The sequence below is a fragment of the Carya illinoinensis genome, chromosome 5 (assembly GCF_018687715.1).
Source record: "Carya illinoinensis cultivar Pawnee chromosome 5, C.illinoinensisPawnee_v1, whole genome shotgun sequence".
NCBI classification, from domain to species: domain Eukaryota; kingdom Viridiplantae; phylum Streptophyta; class Magnoliopsida; order Fagales; family Juglandaceae; genus Carya; species Carya illinoinensis.
Window position 1 is genome coordinate 18,033,652 of NC_056756.1, and position 16,464 is coordinate 18,050,115.

General features: G+C 38.3%; 2 protein-coding genes across 2 annotated transcripts; both read right to left on the reverse strand.

Annotated features, from left to right (window-relative positions):
- Nucleotides 1–1,360: 1,360 nt before the first annotated feature.
- Nucleotides 1,361–10,568, reverse strand: LOC122311572 (disease resistance protein RPV1-like). Its single transcript, XM_043126162.1, has 5 exons — nt 9,937–10,568; nt 5,437–6,541; nt 4,565–4,978; nt 2,798–4,414; nt 1,361–2,644 (listed from the first exon to the last, which is right to left on the reverse strand). Exons 1-5 carry the CDS (start codon nt 10,413–10,415, stop codon nt 2,006–2,008), a joined length of 4,254 nt encoding a protein of 1,417 aa, XP_042982096.1. The 5' UTR covers nt 10,416–10,568; the 3' UTR covers nt 1,361–2,005.
- Nucleotides 10,569–11,218: 650 nt separating this feature from the next.
- LOC122310149 (disease resistance protein RPV1-like) lies at nt 11,219–13,877 on the reverse strand. The gene is made up of 6 exons (XM_043124028.1): nt 13,776–13,877; nt 13,026–13,626; nt 12,856–12,917; nt 12,111–12,242; nt 11,807–11,875; nt 11,219–11,557 (listed from the first exon to the last, which is right to left on the reverse strand). Exons 1-6 carry the CDS (start codon nt 13,875–13,877, stop codon nt 11,219–11,221), a joined length of 1,305 nt encoding a protein of 434 aa, XP_042979962.1.
- Between the last annotated feature and the right edge of the window lie 2,587 nt (nt 13,878–16,464).

Genomic DNA, 16,464 nt, shown 5'->3' on the forward strand with positions numbered 1-16,464 from the left:
CACGCTAGAACGCCAGTCAATGGAGAAAAGAAATGCCCGCCTGCTGCATGGCGTGCTATAAAGACAAACTTCCTTCTCTTTTGGACTCTGGACCAAACCCATGAGTTTGTCCATTGGGAAAAGCAAAAGGAAAGCTGGTTTATTAGTTACAGAACTGCTACATACTCCCGGGTAATAACCCCGCCGCGGCTCTGGGGTTGACGTGGTAATTAAAATATTAAAAAAAAAACTGGAAGTTTCTCAACTTCTCACTGCCTCTATCTCTCCAGCCATACGATTTCTCTGCTCCTCATCTTCTCAATTGATTTTCGGGCATATGAGAAAGGGGATCACTCAAATTCATTTATTTGCCTACACTTTCTCAAGAAACAAATATATATTTTCCAAGCTTTTCAATTCTTTCTTGATGGAGTATACATTCGTTTCCCCACTGTTTCTCACGTATTTGATTGTCACTCGATATTTTCTTACGGCCATGTCCAGCGAGCTCTGCAAAAGCATCAATTTTGATGAGGACGTTGCCTATAGTTTTGCAGTCCAGGCAGCTATCTTGAGTGGTGCAGGTAAAGAGAAGGTGTAGGGGAGATTAAGGACTTGGGCAATCTTTGGTTTTAAATCTCATACGGCTTACATAGCTATTACTTACTTTGATCAGTTTCTTTCAAAGTGAGTCTTTCAAGGAAATGTTTGGGTCAAAGTAATTTTTCAGGATTGAACGTTGATTCTTCACTTCCATGTTTCCTTTGCCCCAAAACCGAAACCAACCAACTGCAACGGCCAACTAAGTAATCGGTACAACCTTCGAAGCTACAGAAGCAAAATCAGGAACATGTTTTGGATTCTCAGAGGCAACACAAACAGAACCGAAACCATGTTACCAAAAATTTTTTAAAACGAAATTTGAAAAAATGTGTAAAGAATGTCAAACTAGGAGAACAACAAGAAGGGGAAAAAAAAAGGCACTCCTTGAAGAATCGAATCACAGTGGACCTCTCATGGTGACCGTAGACCTCTCTCTCACCAACGACAACAACCGTGACTCAAATATCTACTAGCCATAGATGCGCAGGTTGAAGTGACTGTTTGGCAGGGGCACGGCCCCGGCGGCTTGGAGGTTTGGGGGAGAAGGAGAACGACGGGGATGGAGTTTTGTGAGTTTCATGTAGAAGAGAGAAGAAGACAGACTTCGTAGATTTGAAGGATTAGAAAGGGGAATTCGAAGGAGAGAGAGAGAGAGAGAGAGAGAGAGAGAGAGAGAGAGAGAGAGAGAGAGAGAGAGAGAGAGAGAGAGAGAGAGAGAGAGAGAGGTCTGAGACTCTGAAAGAAGCACGAAGGCAGGATTTCAGAACAAAGAGGGAATTACAAAAGAGAAAACGACGTTGTATTATTTTTAAGCCACGTAGGATACGAGGCCGCGGTGGGGTTATAACCTGGTTGTACATAACATTTTTCTATTAGTTAGGGATGTGCAGCCCAGTGTGAGGCGGCTTAACCTTGACCTTTCTTGGGACTCTGGAAAATTGGAGAAAACGCGATCCGGTCCGATCCAGTTGAGTCCAGCAGACTCCATTTTCGGTTGCATCTATGCCACGGAGGAGATGCTTCCAAAAACATACGAACCTGGAGAATAAAAGAACAAATGAGAGGAATTTTGATGGTTTGCACTCTTGGATAGCAAATCAACTCCTTAAAACTCTACTCTACCACTCAAATTATTCAAATGTCTTTTCTGTCAAGCAACTTAGCGCCTCAGAAACAACCACCCCGCCCCTTTAAAGCTATGCTTGGGAGCTTGGGGGAGGAGGATGGCATAGAGTGGTTATATAGATCTGATGCATAAGTTTACTGCCTACCTTATTTTATGAGCAGTAATTTCCACGGTTTGTTTCTCTCTCCCCCCCTCTGTTTTTTTTTTTTTTTCAATTTATAACATTCTCATCAAACAAAGCAGACGCTGGGAAAATGAAGACTACAAGGTAGCCGCCGCTGCAGCTGCTACTGCTTCTCAAAAACAAAAGCACCCTCGAACAAGCCGCGTAAGGCCCCACATAAAGGCTTTATTTTCTTCTTGTTCCTCAATCTCTTGCGCTTGGCTTTCCACTTCACGACCAGATTCAGAGACGTGATCTTCCTCTCCAAGAGAGCTGAAAAACTTTGCTAGCTTTTCTGAAATGGATAGTTGGCTGTCACGCAGTGATTCCTCATCTCCTTCATAATCATCCTCACCTTCAAAAATCAAATAAATCCCACACTTTTTCATCTCAACCCCCTTGATGTATGGCGGGTCTTGCTGTGTCACATGTATCTTATAACCATCCTTCAACTGAGTTACTAAAGGGCGATAATCGTGAAAACGACACAAATAAAGGTGATCTTCGTCCACCTTTGGGATTCCCTTTAACTCCAACATTGTACTGAATATAGGTTGATTCAGTTTGGTAATATGTGCTCGTATACCATATATCAAAGGGAGTCGATCTCTTAACTCATCTTGTATTTGATTGTTGACAGAGACAACAACACCTATTATCACACCTTTGATCGCACGGTTCTTGCGTTCTGAAAATGTAACCACCTCTCCAGAAAACCAATCTGGAATTTTGCTTCCTGGCATACTCAGAGAGTGTAAATTCCTCAAACAAACCTGCAATAAGATTTCCCATGAGAAATAAAACCTTTGTTTATTTTTTAAGAATTGCTTCAATTATTTGTAAAATGAAGGGGGATAATAAACGGAGCAACATCTGAGTCTAGAGACAACAATGGCTTGAGTGCACAAATACAGAGGAGAAAGAACCTTAGAAAGCCTTTTTCTTACTGCGGACGAGCATGTTCTGCAACCAGTCATGAACAACCTTCTCAAGGACTTCAAGCCTTCAAGGCCCGGAATATCCACCACCTTGTCACAGTTCGTAAGGTTCAGCTCCCACAAGCTTTCCAGGTTAGAAAGGTCAGACACCGTTTCCAATGCTGTACAGTTTGCAACATTCACATTCACCATGCTAGAGGGAAGTGGAGGAAGAGACGTGAGCTCTTTGCAGTCGGGCAATAAAAGCTTTTTGAGAAGCGAGAGGCCCCTTAAGCTCGATGGAAGGCTGATGAAATCATTGTTGCCTAGATTCAAATTCTGCAATGATGACAACTTTTCGAAATCATCAGGGATTCTACCACGTAACTTCCATGCGCGAGCATCCAGCTCTTGTAGCGAGCATAAATTGGAAAAAGACGTCAGAAGTCTGACTGGATTAGGTTCCTCTTGTGCAGTTGCAGTTACAAGCTCCTCAGGAATTCTGTTTCTAGCTAACTCCTGATGAGGGTCCTTGCCCATTTCTAATCTCTTTAAACTTGAGAGCATACCAAAGCTTTCAGGTAGTTCTGTCACAGCAGTTTCTGCCATCATCAAGGATTGCAAAGACTTCAAATTTCCTATTGAAGCAGGAAGTTCATGGAGCTGGGTGCATTTAGTCAATCTTAATGAAATAAGATTTTCCAGCATCCCTATCGATGCTGGCAATTCATAAATGTTGGCATTGTATAGGTTCAAAGTAGTAAGGGCCAACATGTTTCCAATTGATTTTGGTAAAGATATAAGATCTTTGCAGTTACTCATCTCAAGCTTCCTTAGCATTTTCAAGGCACCTATCTGATCCGGCAAATTCTTTATTGATGTCTTATCCAGTTGAAGCTGAACCATAGACGCTAGTCCTTCAGTTGAATCAGGCAATTTACTCAGAAACCGACAGTTTCCTACTAACAAGTCCTTCAAATATGATAATGAACCAATGGAATCAGGCAGTTTATGGATTGCACAACCATTAAGGAGAAGTTCTGACAATGATATGAGATTGCCAACAGAATCTGGAATTGAAGTGACTGATTTACAACCCGTTAAACCTAGTTTCTCAAGGTTTAATAAATCTCCAACAGACTCAGGTATTTCTTCTACTGCAGAATGATCAAGTGAGAGTTCTTTCAGGGAAGAAAGCTTTCCAATGCAGTTGGGTAGTCTTCTTAAGAACCCACAACGTTTTAGACTAAGATTTTCAAGTTTAGCAAGGCCAGAAATGGATTCAGGGAGCTCCGCTATAGCGGTGTCATCAGCGAGAAGTTCTTTTAGAGATCTCATGCTGCCTATGTCCATTGGTAATTGTTTCAATTTTGAACAATCAGAGAGGATGAAATTCTCTAAATTTTTCAGTCCAGAGACTTCAGCAGGAAACTCAGTAAGGTTCCAACAAGATCTTAGGTTTAAATGAAGTAATGTACTCACATTTCCTATTGATTCATGAATATTAGTTAGACTGTGGCAATGCTCAAGATCAATCTTTTCCAATGTTTGATGGCCAGATAAATCAGGAATAGCAGAAAGATTATAGCAATCGTGGAAATTCATGACCATCAACTTCTCAGCAACCTGGCAAATAAGAAGTTTTTTTCAGTTAGAAAAAACGAGACAAGCAGAGAGAATTGATATAAACTTTGCAAGCATTACAAATCAATCTGGGCCATCAACATCCTGTTATTGCTTAATTGATAACCAATGCACCTGATAAGTGAAGCATACCTTGTTACTATACGAACCCCACACTTGTTCAATTTTGCTGTCTGAGAGGTCAAGGACAGCAAGTTCCCGTGGAGAAAAATCAGAAGGAATACTTTTGAAAGGACACCCTTTCCACTGTAGCCACTTCAGTTCTGCAGGAAGATATTTATACTTTCCTACCATTCTTGTATAATTGATTTGCAGAAGTCTTAGGTGAACCATAGATTCAAAGGACTTCGTGCATAGTTTTATCTCCCTCTGTCTTTCTGCTTTAGTTTCAAGAAACTTCTTATACCTTTCTTCCATATATGTCAATGCAGAGTTGAAACTGGGCGACCTCTTAAAATTTTCCCAAGCAGTTATGTCACCGCTTTTATCCTGCACAAGGGGCTTGCTTTGAAAGTCTAGGACGATCCCTTCTATAGATCCTGTTCCCTATCATCAATAATATGGGAGATCCTTAAAAAATGGAATGGAGCCAGTAAGACTAATGACAGATAATTAGCAATCAAAGCTTAGAGAAAACAATTGGGTACATAGAGAATGGTACCCACATTTGGTAAGTTAGGACATTAAAGAAGAATGGCGCTGAAAAATTTTCAATTGGGAACATATTCAGGAAATCTTTTTTAATTTTTGTTTACAAATATCATGTTTTTCCCTTAAGACTTAAGTTCCACCAGCATATGAACTTAACTGCCGCTACTGATCCAATCGTCTCTTGCATATTTGCAAAAAAAATTCTCTCCACAGAAAGAGTGCATGGAGCAACAAGATGGATCAGTTGAGCCCGTATCTATATCTGCTAGTTGAAAAGTTCTGCTAAAACTTGCCATCCGACAAAAAAGGAATCGGAAAAGCCATTATAAGTTATATGTTACTGTTAATCCTACCTTCTCATCCTTCAAGATAGTCATGATCTCATCACGATCCCACAGTCTGCTTCGCATGCCAGGATTCACAGGGCTATCCTCTAGAACAATTTGTTTTCCCATGTCTCTAACTTGATCATGCATCCACACAGCGTTTTCCTGGGTGACCTTGATGAGCGATTTTGCTATGAGTTCTCTGACTGCTATCTCGGCCCTAAAACCGCAACCTTTTAACACCTCAATAACATCCTTTCTCTTCATTTTCATTTTAATGAATAAACATGCAATGTCAAGGAATATGCACTTCTCTTGTGAATCTAGCCCATCAAAACTTATCTTCAAAACGTCCTGAAGATGGCGGGGACGAATCTCTTTCAACTTTTGTAGAGCACCTTCCCATTCCTCTACTCTCCTCTTATCGAACAAGAAAGAACCAAATACTTCCAGAGCCAATGGTAGACCCCCTGTAAGGGACACGATTTGCTTGGACATATTTGAAAATTTGTCAGTGGGTCTTTTTCTCCTTTGTGAATGGTAGCTAAAAAGTTCTAGGGCTTCAGACTCTCCCAACTCTCTGACCTCATAAAACTCATTCACAAGATGTTCAGGTAAAACTTCTCTGTCTCTTGTGGTTACGATGATTCTACTTCCTTCACAAAACCATTCTATTCTCCCAATTAATGCAACGAGCTTACTTATCATGTCAACATCATCCAAAACAACAAGAACTCGCTTCTCTTGAAGTACTTCTTCAATTGCAGGGGTAGAATATACAGTTAACTTACCCGAAGATAGGTCACGGATAAGTTTGTTCTGTAGGGATACTAAATCAGCATCGTTCGCAGAGTTTTCTCTAATTTTGGAAATGAAACTGAGGCAGTCAAAGTGGGCAACAAGTTTGTTACAAAGAGCCTTGGCAAGGGTTGTTTTTCCAACCCCACCCATCCCATATAATCCAAGAACTCGAATGCCTTTGGAATTTAAATCCAACCCACGCATCAGTTCTTTAATCCGAGAATCAAGTCCAACTGTATATGCAGCAACATCCACTGGAGTAATGGCCAATTCAGACAATACCCTCTGGACTAAAGATTCAATCAACTTCGCTTGCACCTCATCGCTGCCACTGAGAATAAACATGAGTAACAACCAGGATGTCAATTATAATATTTCAATAGTCACACCTATGTGCATACTTTAATATCACGTCCAAATTCTTCGAACTCCATGGCTAGGAATGATGGACCAGATTTCCTAATAGCTCACCCATGCGGTGCGCAAAGAAAATTGTTAAGGTTTTAAATTAATCTATTTTTAATTTTTTAACTTAGAGTCCTCATTTGATTACACATGAGATGTGATAAGAAATCTATAAATAGTAATGAGATAATTTGTGAATAATAGTGAAATATTTGATTTAAGATTTTTATAGAGTTTTGGAAAAAGAGAGAAAAAGTTGAATAAAAAAATTATAAAATTAAAAGTGGGTTATATTAATATAATTTTGGTTTTTGAATTTAAAAAAATTGAATTATTTTTCTTTTATTTTGTTGGGAAGTTTAAAAAAATTGTAATGATTAAATAAGGACTGGATGAAAATTTTGAAAATTTGAAATTGTATAATGTTTGTATTTAAATAATGTTTGGATATTGAAATGATATGCGATAAGATAAGATAAGATAAGATAAGATGAGATGAGATGATTTAAAGATTTGGCAAATAAAACTAGGCCTTAATTGCTTAAAGTTGTTTAAAACTGACTTTTTTGGATCACTAATTTCAATGATCCAAAATATTACAAATAACTAAATAAGTATTTTCAACTATTAAAATTTTAAGAGCTTTAAGCGATGTTTGAGAAATGAGATAAGATGAAAACATCATAAATACAAATATTTTTTAATTTCAAATATTCAATTTTTCATCTAATTATTACTTAATCATCACAACATCCCAAACTTCCAAAAAAAATATAAAAAAAAAATTCAATATTTTCAAATTCAAAAATAAAAATAATATTAAAAAATAAAATTTTAATTTTATAATATTTTTATTCTACTTTTTTTTTCCCTTTTCATTTTTCAAAATCTCATAAAACATTTTAATTCAAATTATTTATAAATCATCTCATTTCATTTTATCTTAGCATTGAAACAAGGGCTAAGAGTGCAACGGAGGGAGCTATGGGCCCCCTAACTTGGGTCAATGTGATAAAACTCCTGGAAAAGTGGCCTCGGGACAAGCCTTGACATTGCTCTTGGGAGGCAAGGACAGCACTATGGTTAGCCTACAAGCATGCCTTGGCTCGTGGGGTGACACGCACGGGGCGCCCAGCATGCATGCATGCCTTGGCCCACACGGTGACACACACGGGGCGCCCAGCATGCGGGCTAGCGAGGCTAGTGAGAGTTTGCCTGCACGCGCAGCCTGGCGCCGCATGCCCATGTGAGTCTCAATGCGCAGGCCCATGCGCACCTTGGTGGGCCGCGTGGCCCGTGCGCTCACCCATGCACCACAAGACCTTGCTCGACACTTCCAGCCCACCTAGCCACACTTCAGCAAGGTTAGTAGCATGCCCACTAGGCATGCCATCCAGCGCACGGCTCCAGCCCGTGCCTCTTAGAGCAGGTCAGTGGCATGCCCACTAGGCATGCCATCCAGCGCATGGCTCCAGCCCATGCCTTGCAGACTCAGTGTCTAGGCCACCAGCCTAGGCCATGCCGTGCACCACCATGACTCACCATCAGCAAGCCATGCTGCACCACCTGACCATGGACCAACTCAAAGACCGCCGTGCACCCACTTAGCCCACCATGGGTCATGCATGTCACGGCTAGCCTTGGTCTATGACCACTATCATGTGATTTATTTTATTTATTTATTTATTTATTTATTTTCAAGGGACCTATTGGGAGTTTCCAATTTGTATTGCTTATAAATAGGACATCTTTCATTTGATTTAGAATCTTTTGGCAAACTCCTAGAGGGAAGACTATTATTTGAGAGATCACAAATCGGTGCCTTGCACTTGGGCTTTTTGGGTAAAATTCGTGAATCTCAAAGAGAGAATCATACTTTGCAATTCGTGAATAAGTGTGATTCATTCATCTTGTTATGTGCAACTTGGTGCAATCCGTGAATTCAAGTTGAGTTCTTCAATATATGAGGTTTATTCAATTCTTGTGCAACTCGTGAATCAAGTATTGAATTATTATTGTTTATACTTTTGTTCATTCAAGTTTATAAGTTTGTGCTTTTGTTCTTGAGTGTTTTTCATTGTTCTTGAGTGTTCTTCAATGTTCTTGAGTGTTCTTCATATTTTTTGCTGTTCCAATCCATCCAATCTATAAAATCTCTCAACACTTATGTTTGTCAACTTTCCATAAATTGTTTGCTCCATCTTATTAGCCTTGGCCAAAATTTCATTCCTTTGGGAATTGAATTCAAATTTTAGCAATCATTGCCTAATTTGAATTGCCTTATCCGCGCACTCATCTTGCCAATTAAGGTTCCTATAATTTAGGAATCCTAATTGACCCACTCATCTTGCCAATTAAAGTTTCTATAATTTAGGAATTCTAATTGATCAAGCCCTCCTTCCATAGCTAGCCATACACCTCATCTTTGACTTCCAAGATTTTAGGAAACTTTCCTAAAATCCCTCACAAGCCAAACTCGGCTAGCCCTAGCCTCTCACTCCCAAAACACTAAACCTCCATCCTAGCCGTCTATCATACATCTTCCAAACCCTAAACCCCATCTTCCAAGTGGCGCCAACCCTAACCCACTCTAGTGCCGTGCGCCCATCACCATTGAATCCCATACAATCCCTTGCACATTTCCATCACTCCATACACTCATCTTTGCCTAAACACCTAATCACACCATACCGAAGTGGTCATCTAGACCACTATTGCTCGAGAACCAAGTAAGAGAAGAACAAAGATTCGGTCATCACAAGACCACCATTGGCGTGGAGGACTTATTGTTTAGGGACTTAACCGAGGTCGCTAACACAATGACTCAGCTACTTGTTTGAGGTGGTAGGATCCACAAATCTCTCCTGAATTACGTAAATCCGGGTAGGTATTGCATAGGATCTATATTTTCCTATGAGATATGTTATATATCAGCCATTATTTACCCCACATTCCACATTTGAAGTTTTTTTTTTTTTTTTTTTTTTTTTTTTTTTTTTTTTTTTTTTTAATAAAAAACTATCATACCATCACTGAACCCATCTCTCTCATCAAGCTCTCTCTAGCCAATCCCCAACCCCACCTCTCTCATTGAGAGAAAAGTAGAATTGTGAAGGAAGCAAAATATTGAGAATATATTCATATAAAAGATTAATATGGACAAAGTTGAACTTTTACCCATCATTTTAATCAAATATTATTATTTGTTAAATTTCTTTGAATTTTATTTAATTTTTTATTTATTTAAAACTAATAATAATTTACGAAAACATCTTGAGTAAAAATTGCAAATCAGTTGTATTGTCCCTAATTATACATCACCTGTCGTCGAAAACCCAACCAGAGATTCCACCGGCCTTTTTCATGGCTGTCCTCCACTTACTAACCGTGGTCACTCCAAACCTCTCTTCATGGTTTCTAATATGTTCTTCGAACGGCCCACGCTGATGTCGTACATCCGACGGCGTGACTCGGTAGAACACGGGGAGAAGGCGCCTCCTACACTCGCATATCTTGGAAAGCTCCACCAGGCACCGAGAGGACGACGCGTAGTTTGGGGAGAAGATGGCGATGGAAGCAGCCGAGTCCTCGATGGCCTCAAGCAGAGACGGCGAGATCTCGTTCCCGCCCTTCTGCCCGTGGTCTTGGAAGAAGACTCGGACGTGGTGTTTCTCGAGCGAGTCGCAGAGGTTGTAAGTAAAGCTAGGGCGGGTTTCTTCGCCTATGAAGTTCAGGAACACGTCCCACCGGTGCCTAAAAGCGGGAGCCAATGAAACGGAAGTGGCGTGGTCGTCTTCCATCTCTCTTTGCTGTGCTCGATCTACAGATCAGTTCTGTAAAGAGGGATCATGAAGCTATTCAGAAATGTAAAGGCAGTACACAATGGTAAGAAATAAGAACAAGAATAATGATAATGATAGTCCCCCCAACTCGGGTCCTACATTGTTCTTTTCTTTAGCTGTGCTTTCTTTCTTTATAAATGTAAGAATAATTACCTTTATTTTTCTTCTTTTGCTTGGCGTAGTTGTATAATTACTTCTCTATCCTGTATAAAGTTAGTAAATATAGAATTCATATAAAAAATAATAATTTTATAATAAATTACATTTAAAAAAAAAAAAAAGTTACGTCACGTTTACTCATTTTACAAATTTATTTAATATTACTCTGTAAATTAGGAATATCTTCTTTCTTCTTTAAAATAAAAAAAATTGTAGCTGAATGTATAGTACGGAGTTACTTCGAACACATCTTGTCCGCCTTGTCATGCTTTCGTTCTCGTTTGGTTTCATATGATATAATGCTTGAATTGTATAAAGTTATTATATAGTTTTTAATTACTAAAATCTTGGCTTTTGGATTTATATAACTACTTTTTAATTTCTCCCACAAGGTTTTTAATTCCCTTTTGGTATTAGGAATTCTTTTCTATCATTAAAATTGGGTGCCGTTCCTATTTAAAAATAATAGAGAGGAAACAAATATATGGATATTTCAATAGAAAACAATATATATATTTTTTTAATAAAAAGTGCTAAAACTTATAAATTAATATATCTGATATTTATTTTACTGAAACAAGAACTTACAGTATCAAGTTACATCATATTATTAATTTACGCATCTTCTTTTCTAAAAATGAAAGCGCCCCTAAACAAGCCTCCAAAAACCTCCCCATCATTTTTCTTCCTTCATCTCTTCTTGCACGATGGCTATCGACTTCAATACCAGAATCAAAGATGTGATCGTCATCCTCAGAAGAGCTGAAAAACTTTGCTAGTTTTTCAGAAATAGATGACTGGCTCTTGTCTAACAATTCTTCGTCTCCCTTGTAATCATCACCACCTTCAAAGATCAAATAAAGCCCACACTTTTTCACCTCAACTCCCTTGATGAATTGTGGGTCTTGCTCTCTCACGTGTATGTCATTACCACTTCTCAACTTTGAAAGTAATGGATGAAAATTTGGATATCGAAACGAGTAAATCTAATCTTCATTCGTCTTTGGAACTCCCTTCAACTCCGACGTTGTATTGAACAAGAGTTTATTTAGTTTGACAATATTTACTAGTACACATGGTAGTGCAGGAAGTTGATCTCTTAAGTCATCAAGTATTTGAGGGTTGAAGGAGACGACAACGCCTATTATCACACCTTTGATATCATGATTTTTGTGTTATGAGAATCAAACCTCTTGAGAAAACCAAGCTGTAGTCTTGTCTCCAGGCATACTAAGAGACCTTAAATTCTTCAAAGAAACCTGAAAAAAATAAAAAACAGTTAGCTTATTGATCAACGATAGTTCCTAGTTTGAAGAATAAGGTAAAAAGAGTAGCTTCTTAATTCAGGATTGTTCATGCGCTTAAACATAGACAAGTGGGAGATGTAGAAAACCTTAGAAAGCCTTCTTTTTACCACAAATGAGCATACTTGCAACCACTTATAAACAACCTTGTCAATGACTTAAAGCATTCGAGTCTTGGAATATCCTCCACCTTCTGACAATTTGCAAGGTTCAGCTCGTGCAAGCTTTCCAACTTTGAGATATCAGACACCCATTCCAATGCAGTACAGTTTGCAACATTCACCTCCACCAAACTTAAGGGAAGTGGAGAAAGAGATTTCAGCTGCTCTCAATAGGGTAATAAATGCTTTTTTAGAAACGAAAGACCCCTCAAGTTGGACGGAAGGCTGAAAAAATTATTATGACTTAGATTCAAAATCTCCAATGACGACAGCCTTTCAAAATCATTGGGCATTTTACCATATAGATTCTAGGCTCGAGCATCCAGTTCTTCAAGCGAGTTAAAATTGGAGAAAGAAGTTGGAAGTGTGAAAGGATTATGCTTCTCTTGTTCAGCTGCACCCAAATCCTCTTTAGTTACCCTGTTTCCAGTTAATAGGAAATGAGGTTTCTTAGCCATTTTTTAATATCATTAAGCTTGAAAGCATCCCAAATCTTCCAAGCAACTCTGTGATTGCAGTTTCTTCCATCAGCAAGTGGTGCAAAGACTTCAAATTTCCTATTGAATCAGGACGATTATAGAGCTGTGTACATTTATTCAACTTGAATATTACAAGATTTTCCAGCATCCCAATTGATTCCAGTAATTTAGAAATATTGGAATTAGATATGTTCAGAGAAGTAAGAGTGAACATGCTTCCAATTGATTATGGTAAAGATTCAATATCTTTACAATTCCTCATCTCAAGCTTCCTTAGTATTTTCAAGGCACATACCGGATACAGGAGACTTGTAATTAGTGGCTGGTCTAACTGAAGCTCGACAATAGAAGCTAATCCTTCAATTGAATCAGGCAACTTGCTCAAAGACAAACAGTTCTCAGCTCACAAGTCCTTCAAATATGGTAAGGAACAAATAGAAGTAGGCAGTTCTTTGATTGCACTACCATGTATTAGAAAATTTTTCAATGAAATAAGATTGCCAACAAAATCTGGAATTGAAGTGAGTGATTCACACCGAATAAGACTTAGTATCTCAAGGTTTAGCAAAGATCCAACAGAATTAGGTATTTCTTCTATAGCAGTATTATTAAGAGAGAGTTCCTTCAAGGAGGACAGATTTCCAATGCAGTTGGGAAGTTTTGTTAAGAACTGGGAACAAATGATTTTAAGCATTTCGAGCTTTGAAAGGTGAAAAAATGATTCAGGTAGCTCTTGTATAGCAGTGTTATCAACAAGAAGTTCTTTCAAAGATCTCATGTCACCTATGTCCATTGGTAACTTTTTCAATTTTGAGTAGTCAGAGAGGATAAGGTTTTCTAGATTTTTTAGGCCAAAGACTTTAGTAGGAATTTCAACAAGGTTCCGGCAACTGCTCAGGTTCAAATGAAGTAATGTGCTCACGTTTCCAATTGATTCATGAATTTTAATTAGGCTGTGACAATGCTTAAGATCAAGCTTTTCCAATTTTTGATGGCCAGAGAAATCTGGAGTAGCAAAAAGATTATGGCAGCCACGGAGATTCACAACCATCAATTTCTCAGCTACCTGGCCAACAAGAAGTATCAAAGAGACAACCACAAACAACTATGACAAAAAGTTCAAGCACAAAACTAACTCCCAAAACATATTAACCTAGATTGTTAAGATCCAAGTCTTGGTTGAAACTTCAAGTAGGACTGTACATCTTGGCCGACCTGGCTCGAAATGCTACTGTTCCGATCCGACTCGACTCGATTTGGGTCACTACCGAAAATGCCATTTCCGAACTTTAGCCAATACCCGATTAGCCAACCCATTTTCTTTTCGGGTTTTTCGATTGTTTTTTCCTCTTGTAAAAATACTAAAAAGAAACCAATTGTAGAAAGATCTAGATTCTCGTGTCTTGGAAGGAAAAATAAGAATAAAAAAAGCTTCTCAGACTCTCAGTGCCTTTAAGAGAGAAAAAAAAATTTTAATAAAAAAAAGGCTTCTCACTTCTTAGTGCCTTGGAGAAAAAAGAGAAAAAGCTTCGTGCGGCACAAGTAAAAAAGCTTCCTTGGCCAGTGCCTTACGAGTTGTGCCGAATGAAGAAAGTGCATAATGAAGAAAGGGATTTTTTTTTTGTTTTTAGATTACTCTCTTCTAATTAGCTATTTTGTAATCTTTCACCTTCAAACCTTCTCCTTTTTGTCTCTCTATTTCTGAAATCTGGCAGGGGAGTCAAGAGTATTCGGGGAGAGGATGAGATGTATTGATTTTGAAATCTGGTTTTGAAATTTGTTGGGTTTTGCTTCAAGAGGTTCAAGAGGGTTGAAGATGATTTCGTTTCATCATTGGGGTTGAAGTTGTTTAAGAAGCGTCTCCTGAGTTCTGCGGTTTCTCTTGGGTTTCCATTTAGTAGCTGAAAAATTGTCGAAGAAGTTGTTTTCTCTTGGGTATCGGGATTGGTTCTTTGATTGTTTTATATGGGAAGAAAATTTTGGAGTCTTTGACTCCGATTGAAATTTCATGAGGGTAAAATCTTAGAAATATCTCAGTGTTCTTTGGACAAGAGTTCTAATTTCAATGGCAGAAGAGCAACCTAGTACAATCATCAAATTCGGCTAAAAACGGGTATCGGGTATTACCCGATTAAACATCAAATGGGTTTTGGTAATAACCGATTCCGTTGTTCATCCAAACGGTTGGGGTTTTTTTGGGTCGGAGTAGATCGGAAATTCGACCGGGTCGGCTTGACGGCTTTTTTGTGCAGTCCTAACTTCAAACCACAATCGTCTTTGAAACTCCACATATGGAAACTCTACTCCATTGCTCTGCAACAGCCCCGAACGGAATACTCAAGTGCCGAGTTTTACTCCATACGATGGAAGCCCAACTTGAATTCTTCAACCACCCTAAGCCCACTATCCAACTCCATGCACGACATCACACGCAACCATAGAAAAACCAACCAACCCCTGCACACTAAAACTTTGTTTTTGCCATTTAAAATAGAGCATTTCTTGTGCTTTCAACCCTTGCACGTCAGAAGCCTAGCTTTGTAGTCATCACCTTCACGTCGTTTCCAACTGCATAGAAAGCACCGCCGAGCACTGCTCATCAATTGGTTGTTCTTCTTCTCACTCCACCCATGCAAGAAAAGGCCGCCTGGAACTTTAGCCGCTGGCTAGTCTCGTAACTCGTTTGGGTGACGATTGATTATTCGTTTGGCACTGTTGTGAGGAATTTTTGAAAGACTAAGGACTTAAGGTAAGTGGGGTTCCTATACTAGACTTTGGAAAATATGCATTTTGATTTTTGAAAAGAATTATGAAAACAACCTTAGTTATTTGTCGGCATTACTTATAAACTCTGATGAAAGAGAAAGTATTTTTTTGTAATGACTAGTGTAGACATGAGCTTATTTTTGACATGTTGTTTTCCAAACTATTGAAAAAGAGCGAATATAAAAATCTGTGCATGATTATATGAATATACTCTAGATCCATTTTGATTCTAAAGATGATATGATTTTGTTTAGTACTCTATTTTGATAAGATGCGATTTCTGAAAAACCTTTGGCATGATTTTCTGATTATGAATTTGATTATGCTTATGCTCTATTCAGTTACGGCCCAACCACGGATTTTAATAGTGGATATGGCCCTACCACGGGTTATAATAGTGGATACAGCCTTACCATGAGTTATAATAGTGGATACGGCCCAACCACGGGTTATACTAGTGGATACGACCCTACCACGGGTTATAATAGTAGATATGGCCCTACCATGGGTTATAGTAGTGGTCTCTGTTTGAGTGCACACTTTGATGATTGATTGATTATGTTCTGCCTGGTTATTTGCAGATGCACAAAGCTACCATAGGGGTTATACATGGACTCTGTTCTGATATGATGTCTGATATGATGATAATGATGATCATTTATGTTATACCAAAGGATTATTATTATTTTTTTATAAGATTTTTTTATGAAAGCTTTGCTTTGATATTTTGATACACGTTTTGCATTCTGAAAATAAATGTTCTAATTTTAGCATTCTGAAGGTAAATATTCTATTCTGCATTTTGAACTCTAAATGCTCATGGTTACACACTAGTACATGTTTTCTGCTTACTGAGTTGTTAATAACTCACCCTTTATCTCCATAATATTTTTTAGATAATTTTGATACTTCAGTCGGGAGTCAAGAGTAAGAATTGTTAACAAGATTCAATGATCGTTGAGGAATAAGTGCCTGAGGGTACAAATAGTTATTCGGTAGTTTTTAATATATTTAATTTGGTGTTTTAAGTTATGGATATTTATGAGTGTTGAAGGAGATTTTAATTTATTTTGTTGAGGTTTTACTTCGGTATCTTGATAAAAGAACAAGTACACTTGGTTTTAATAAATGAATTTAT

Coding starts and splice junctions, on each gene's coding strand:
- LOC122310149 (XM_043124028.1), bottom strand. CDS start 13,877: ATGGGTTGGCTAATCGGGTATTGGCTAAAGTTCGGAAATGGCATTTTC. Junction 11,876..12,110: donor ACCTTGCAAATTGTCAGAAG/GTGGAGGATATT, acceptor TATTTTTTTCAG/GTTTCTTTGAAGAATTTAAG. Junction 11,558..11,806: donor CAGCTTGGTTTTCTCAAGAG/GTTTGATTCTCA, acceptor TTACTTTCAAAG/TTGAGAAGTGGTAATGACAT.
- LOC122311572 (XM_043126162.1), bottom strand. CDS start 10,415: ATGGAAGACGACCACGCCACTTCCGTTTCATTGGCTCCCGCTTTTAGG. Junction 4,979..5,436: donor CTATCTTGAAGGATGAGAAG/GTAGGATTAACA, acceptor TATTGATGATAG/GGAACAGGATCTATAGAAGG. Junction 2,645..2,797: donor TAAGAAAAAGGCTTTCTAAG/GTTCTTTCTCCT, acceptor ATCTTATTGCAG/GTTTGTTTGAGGAATTTACA.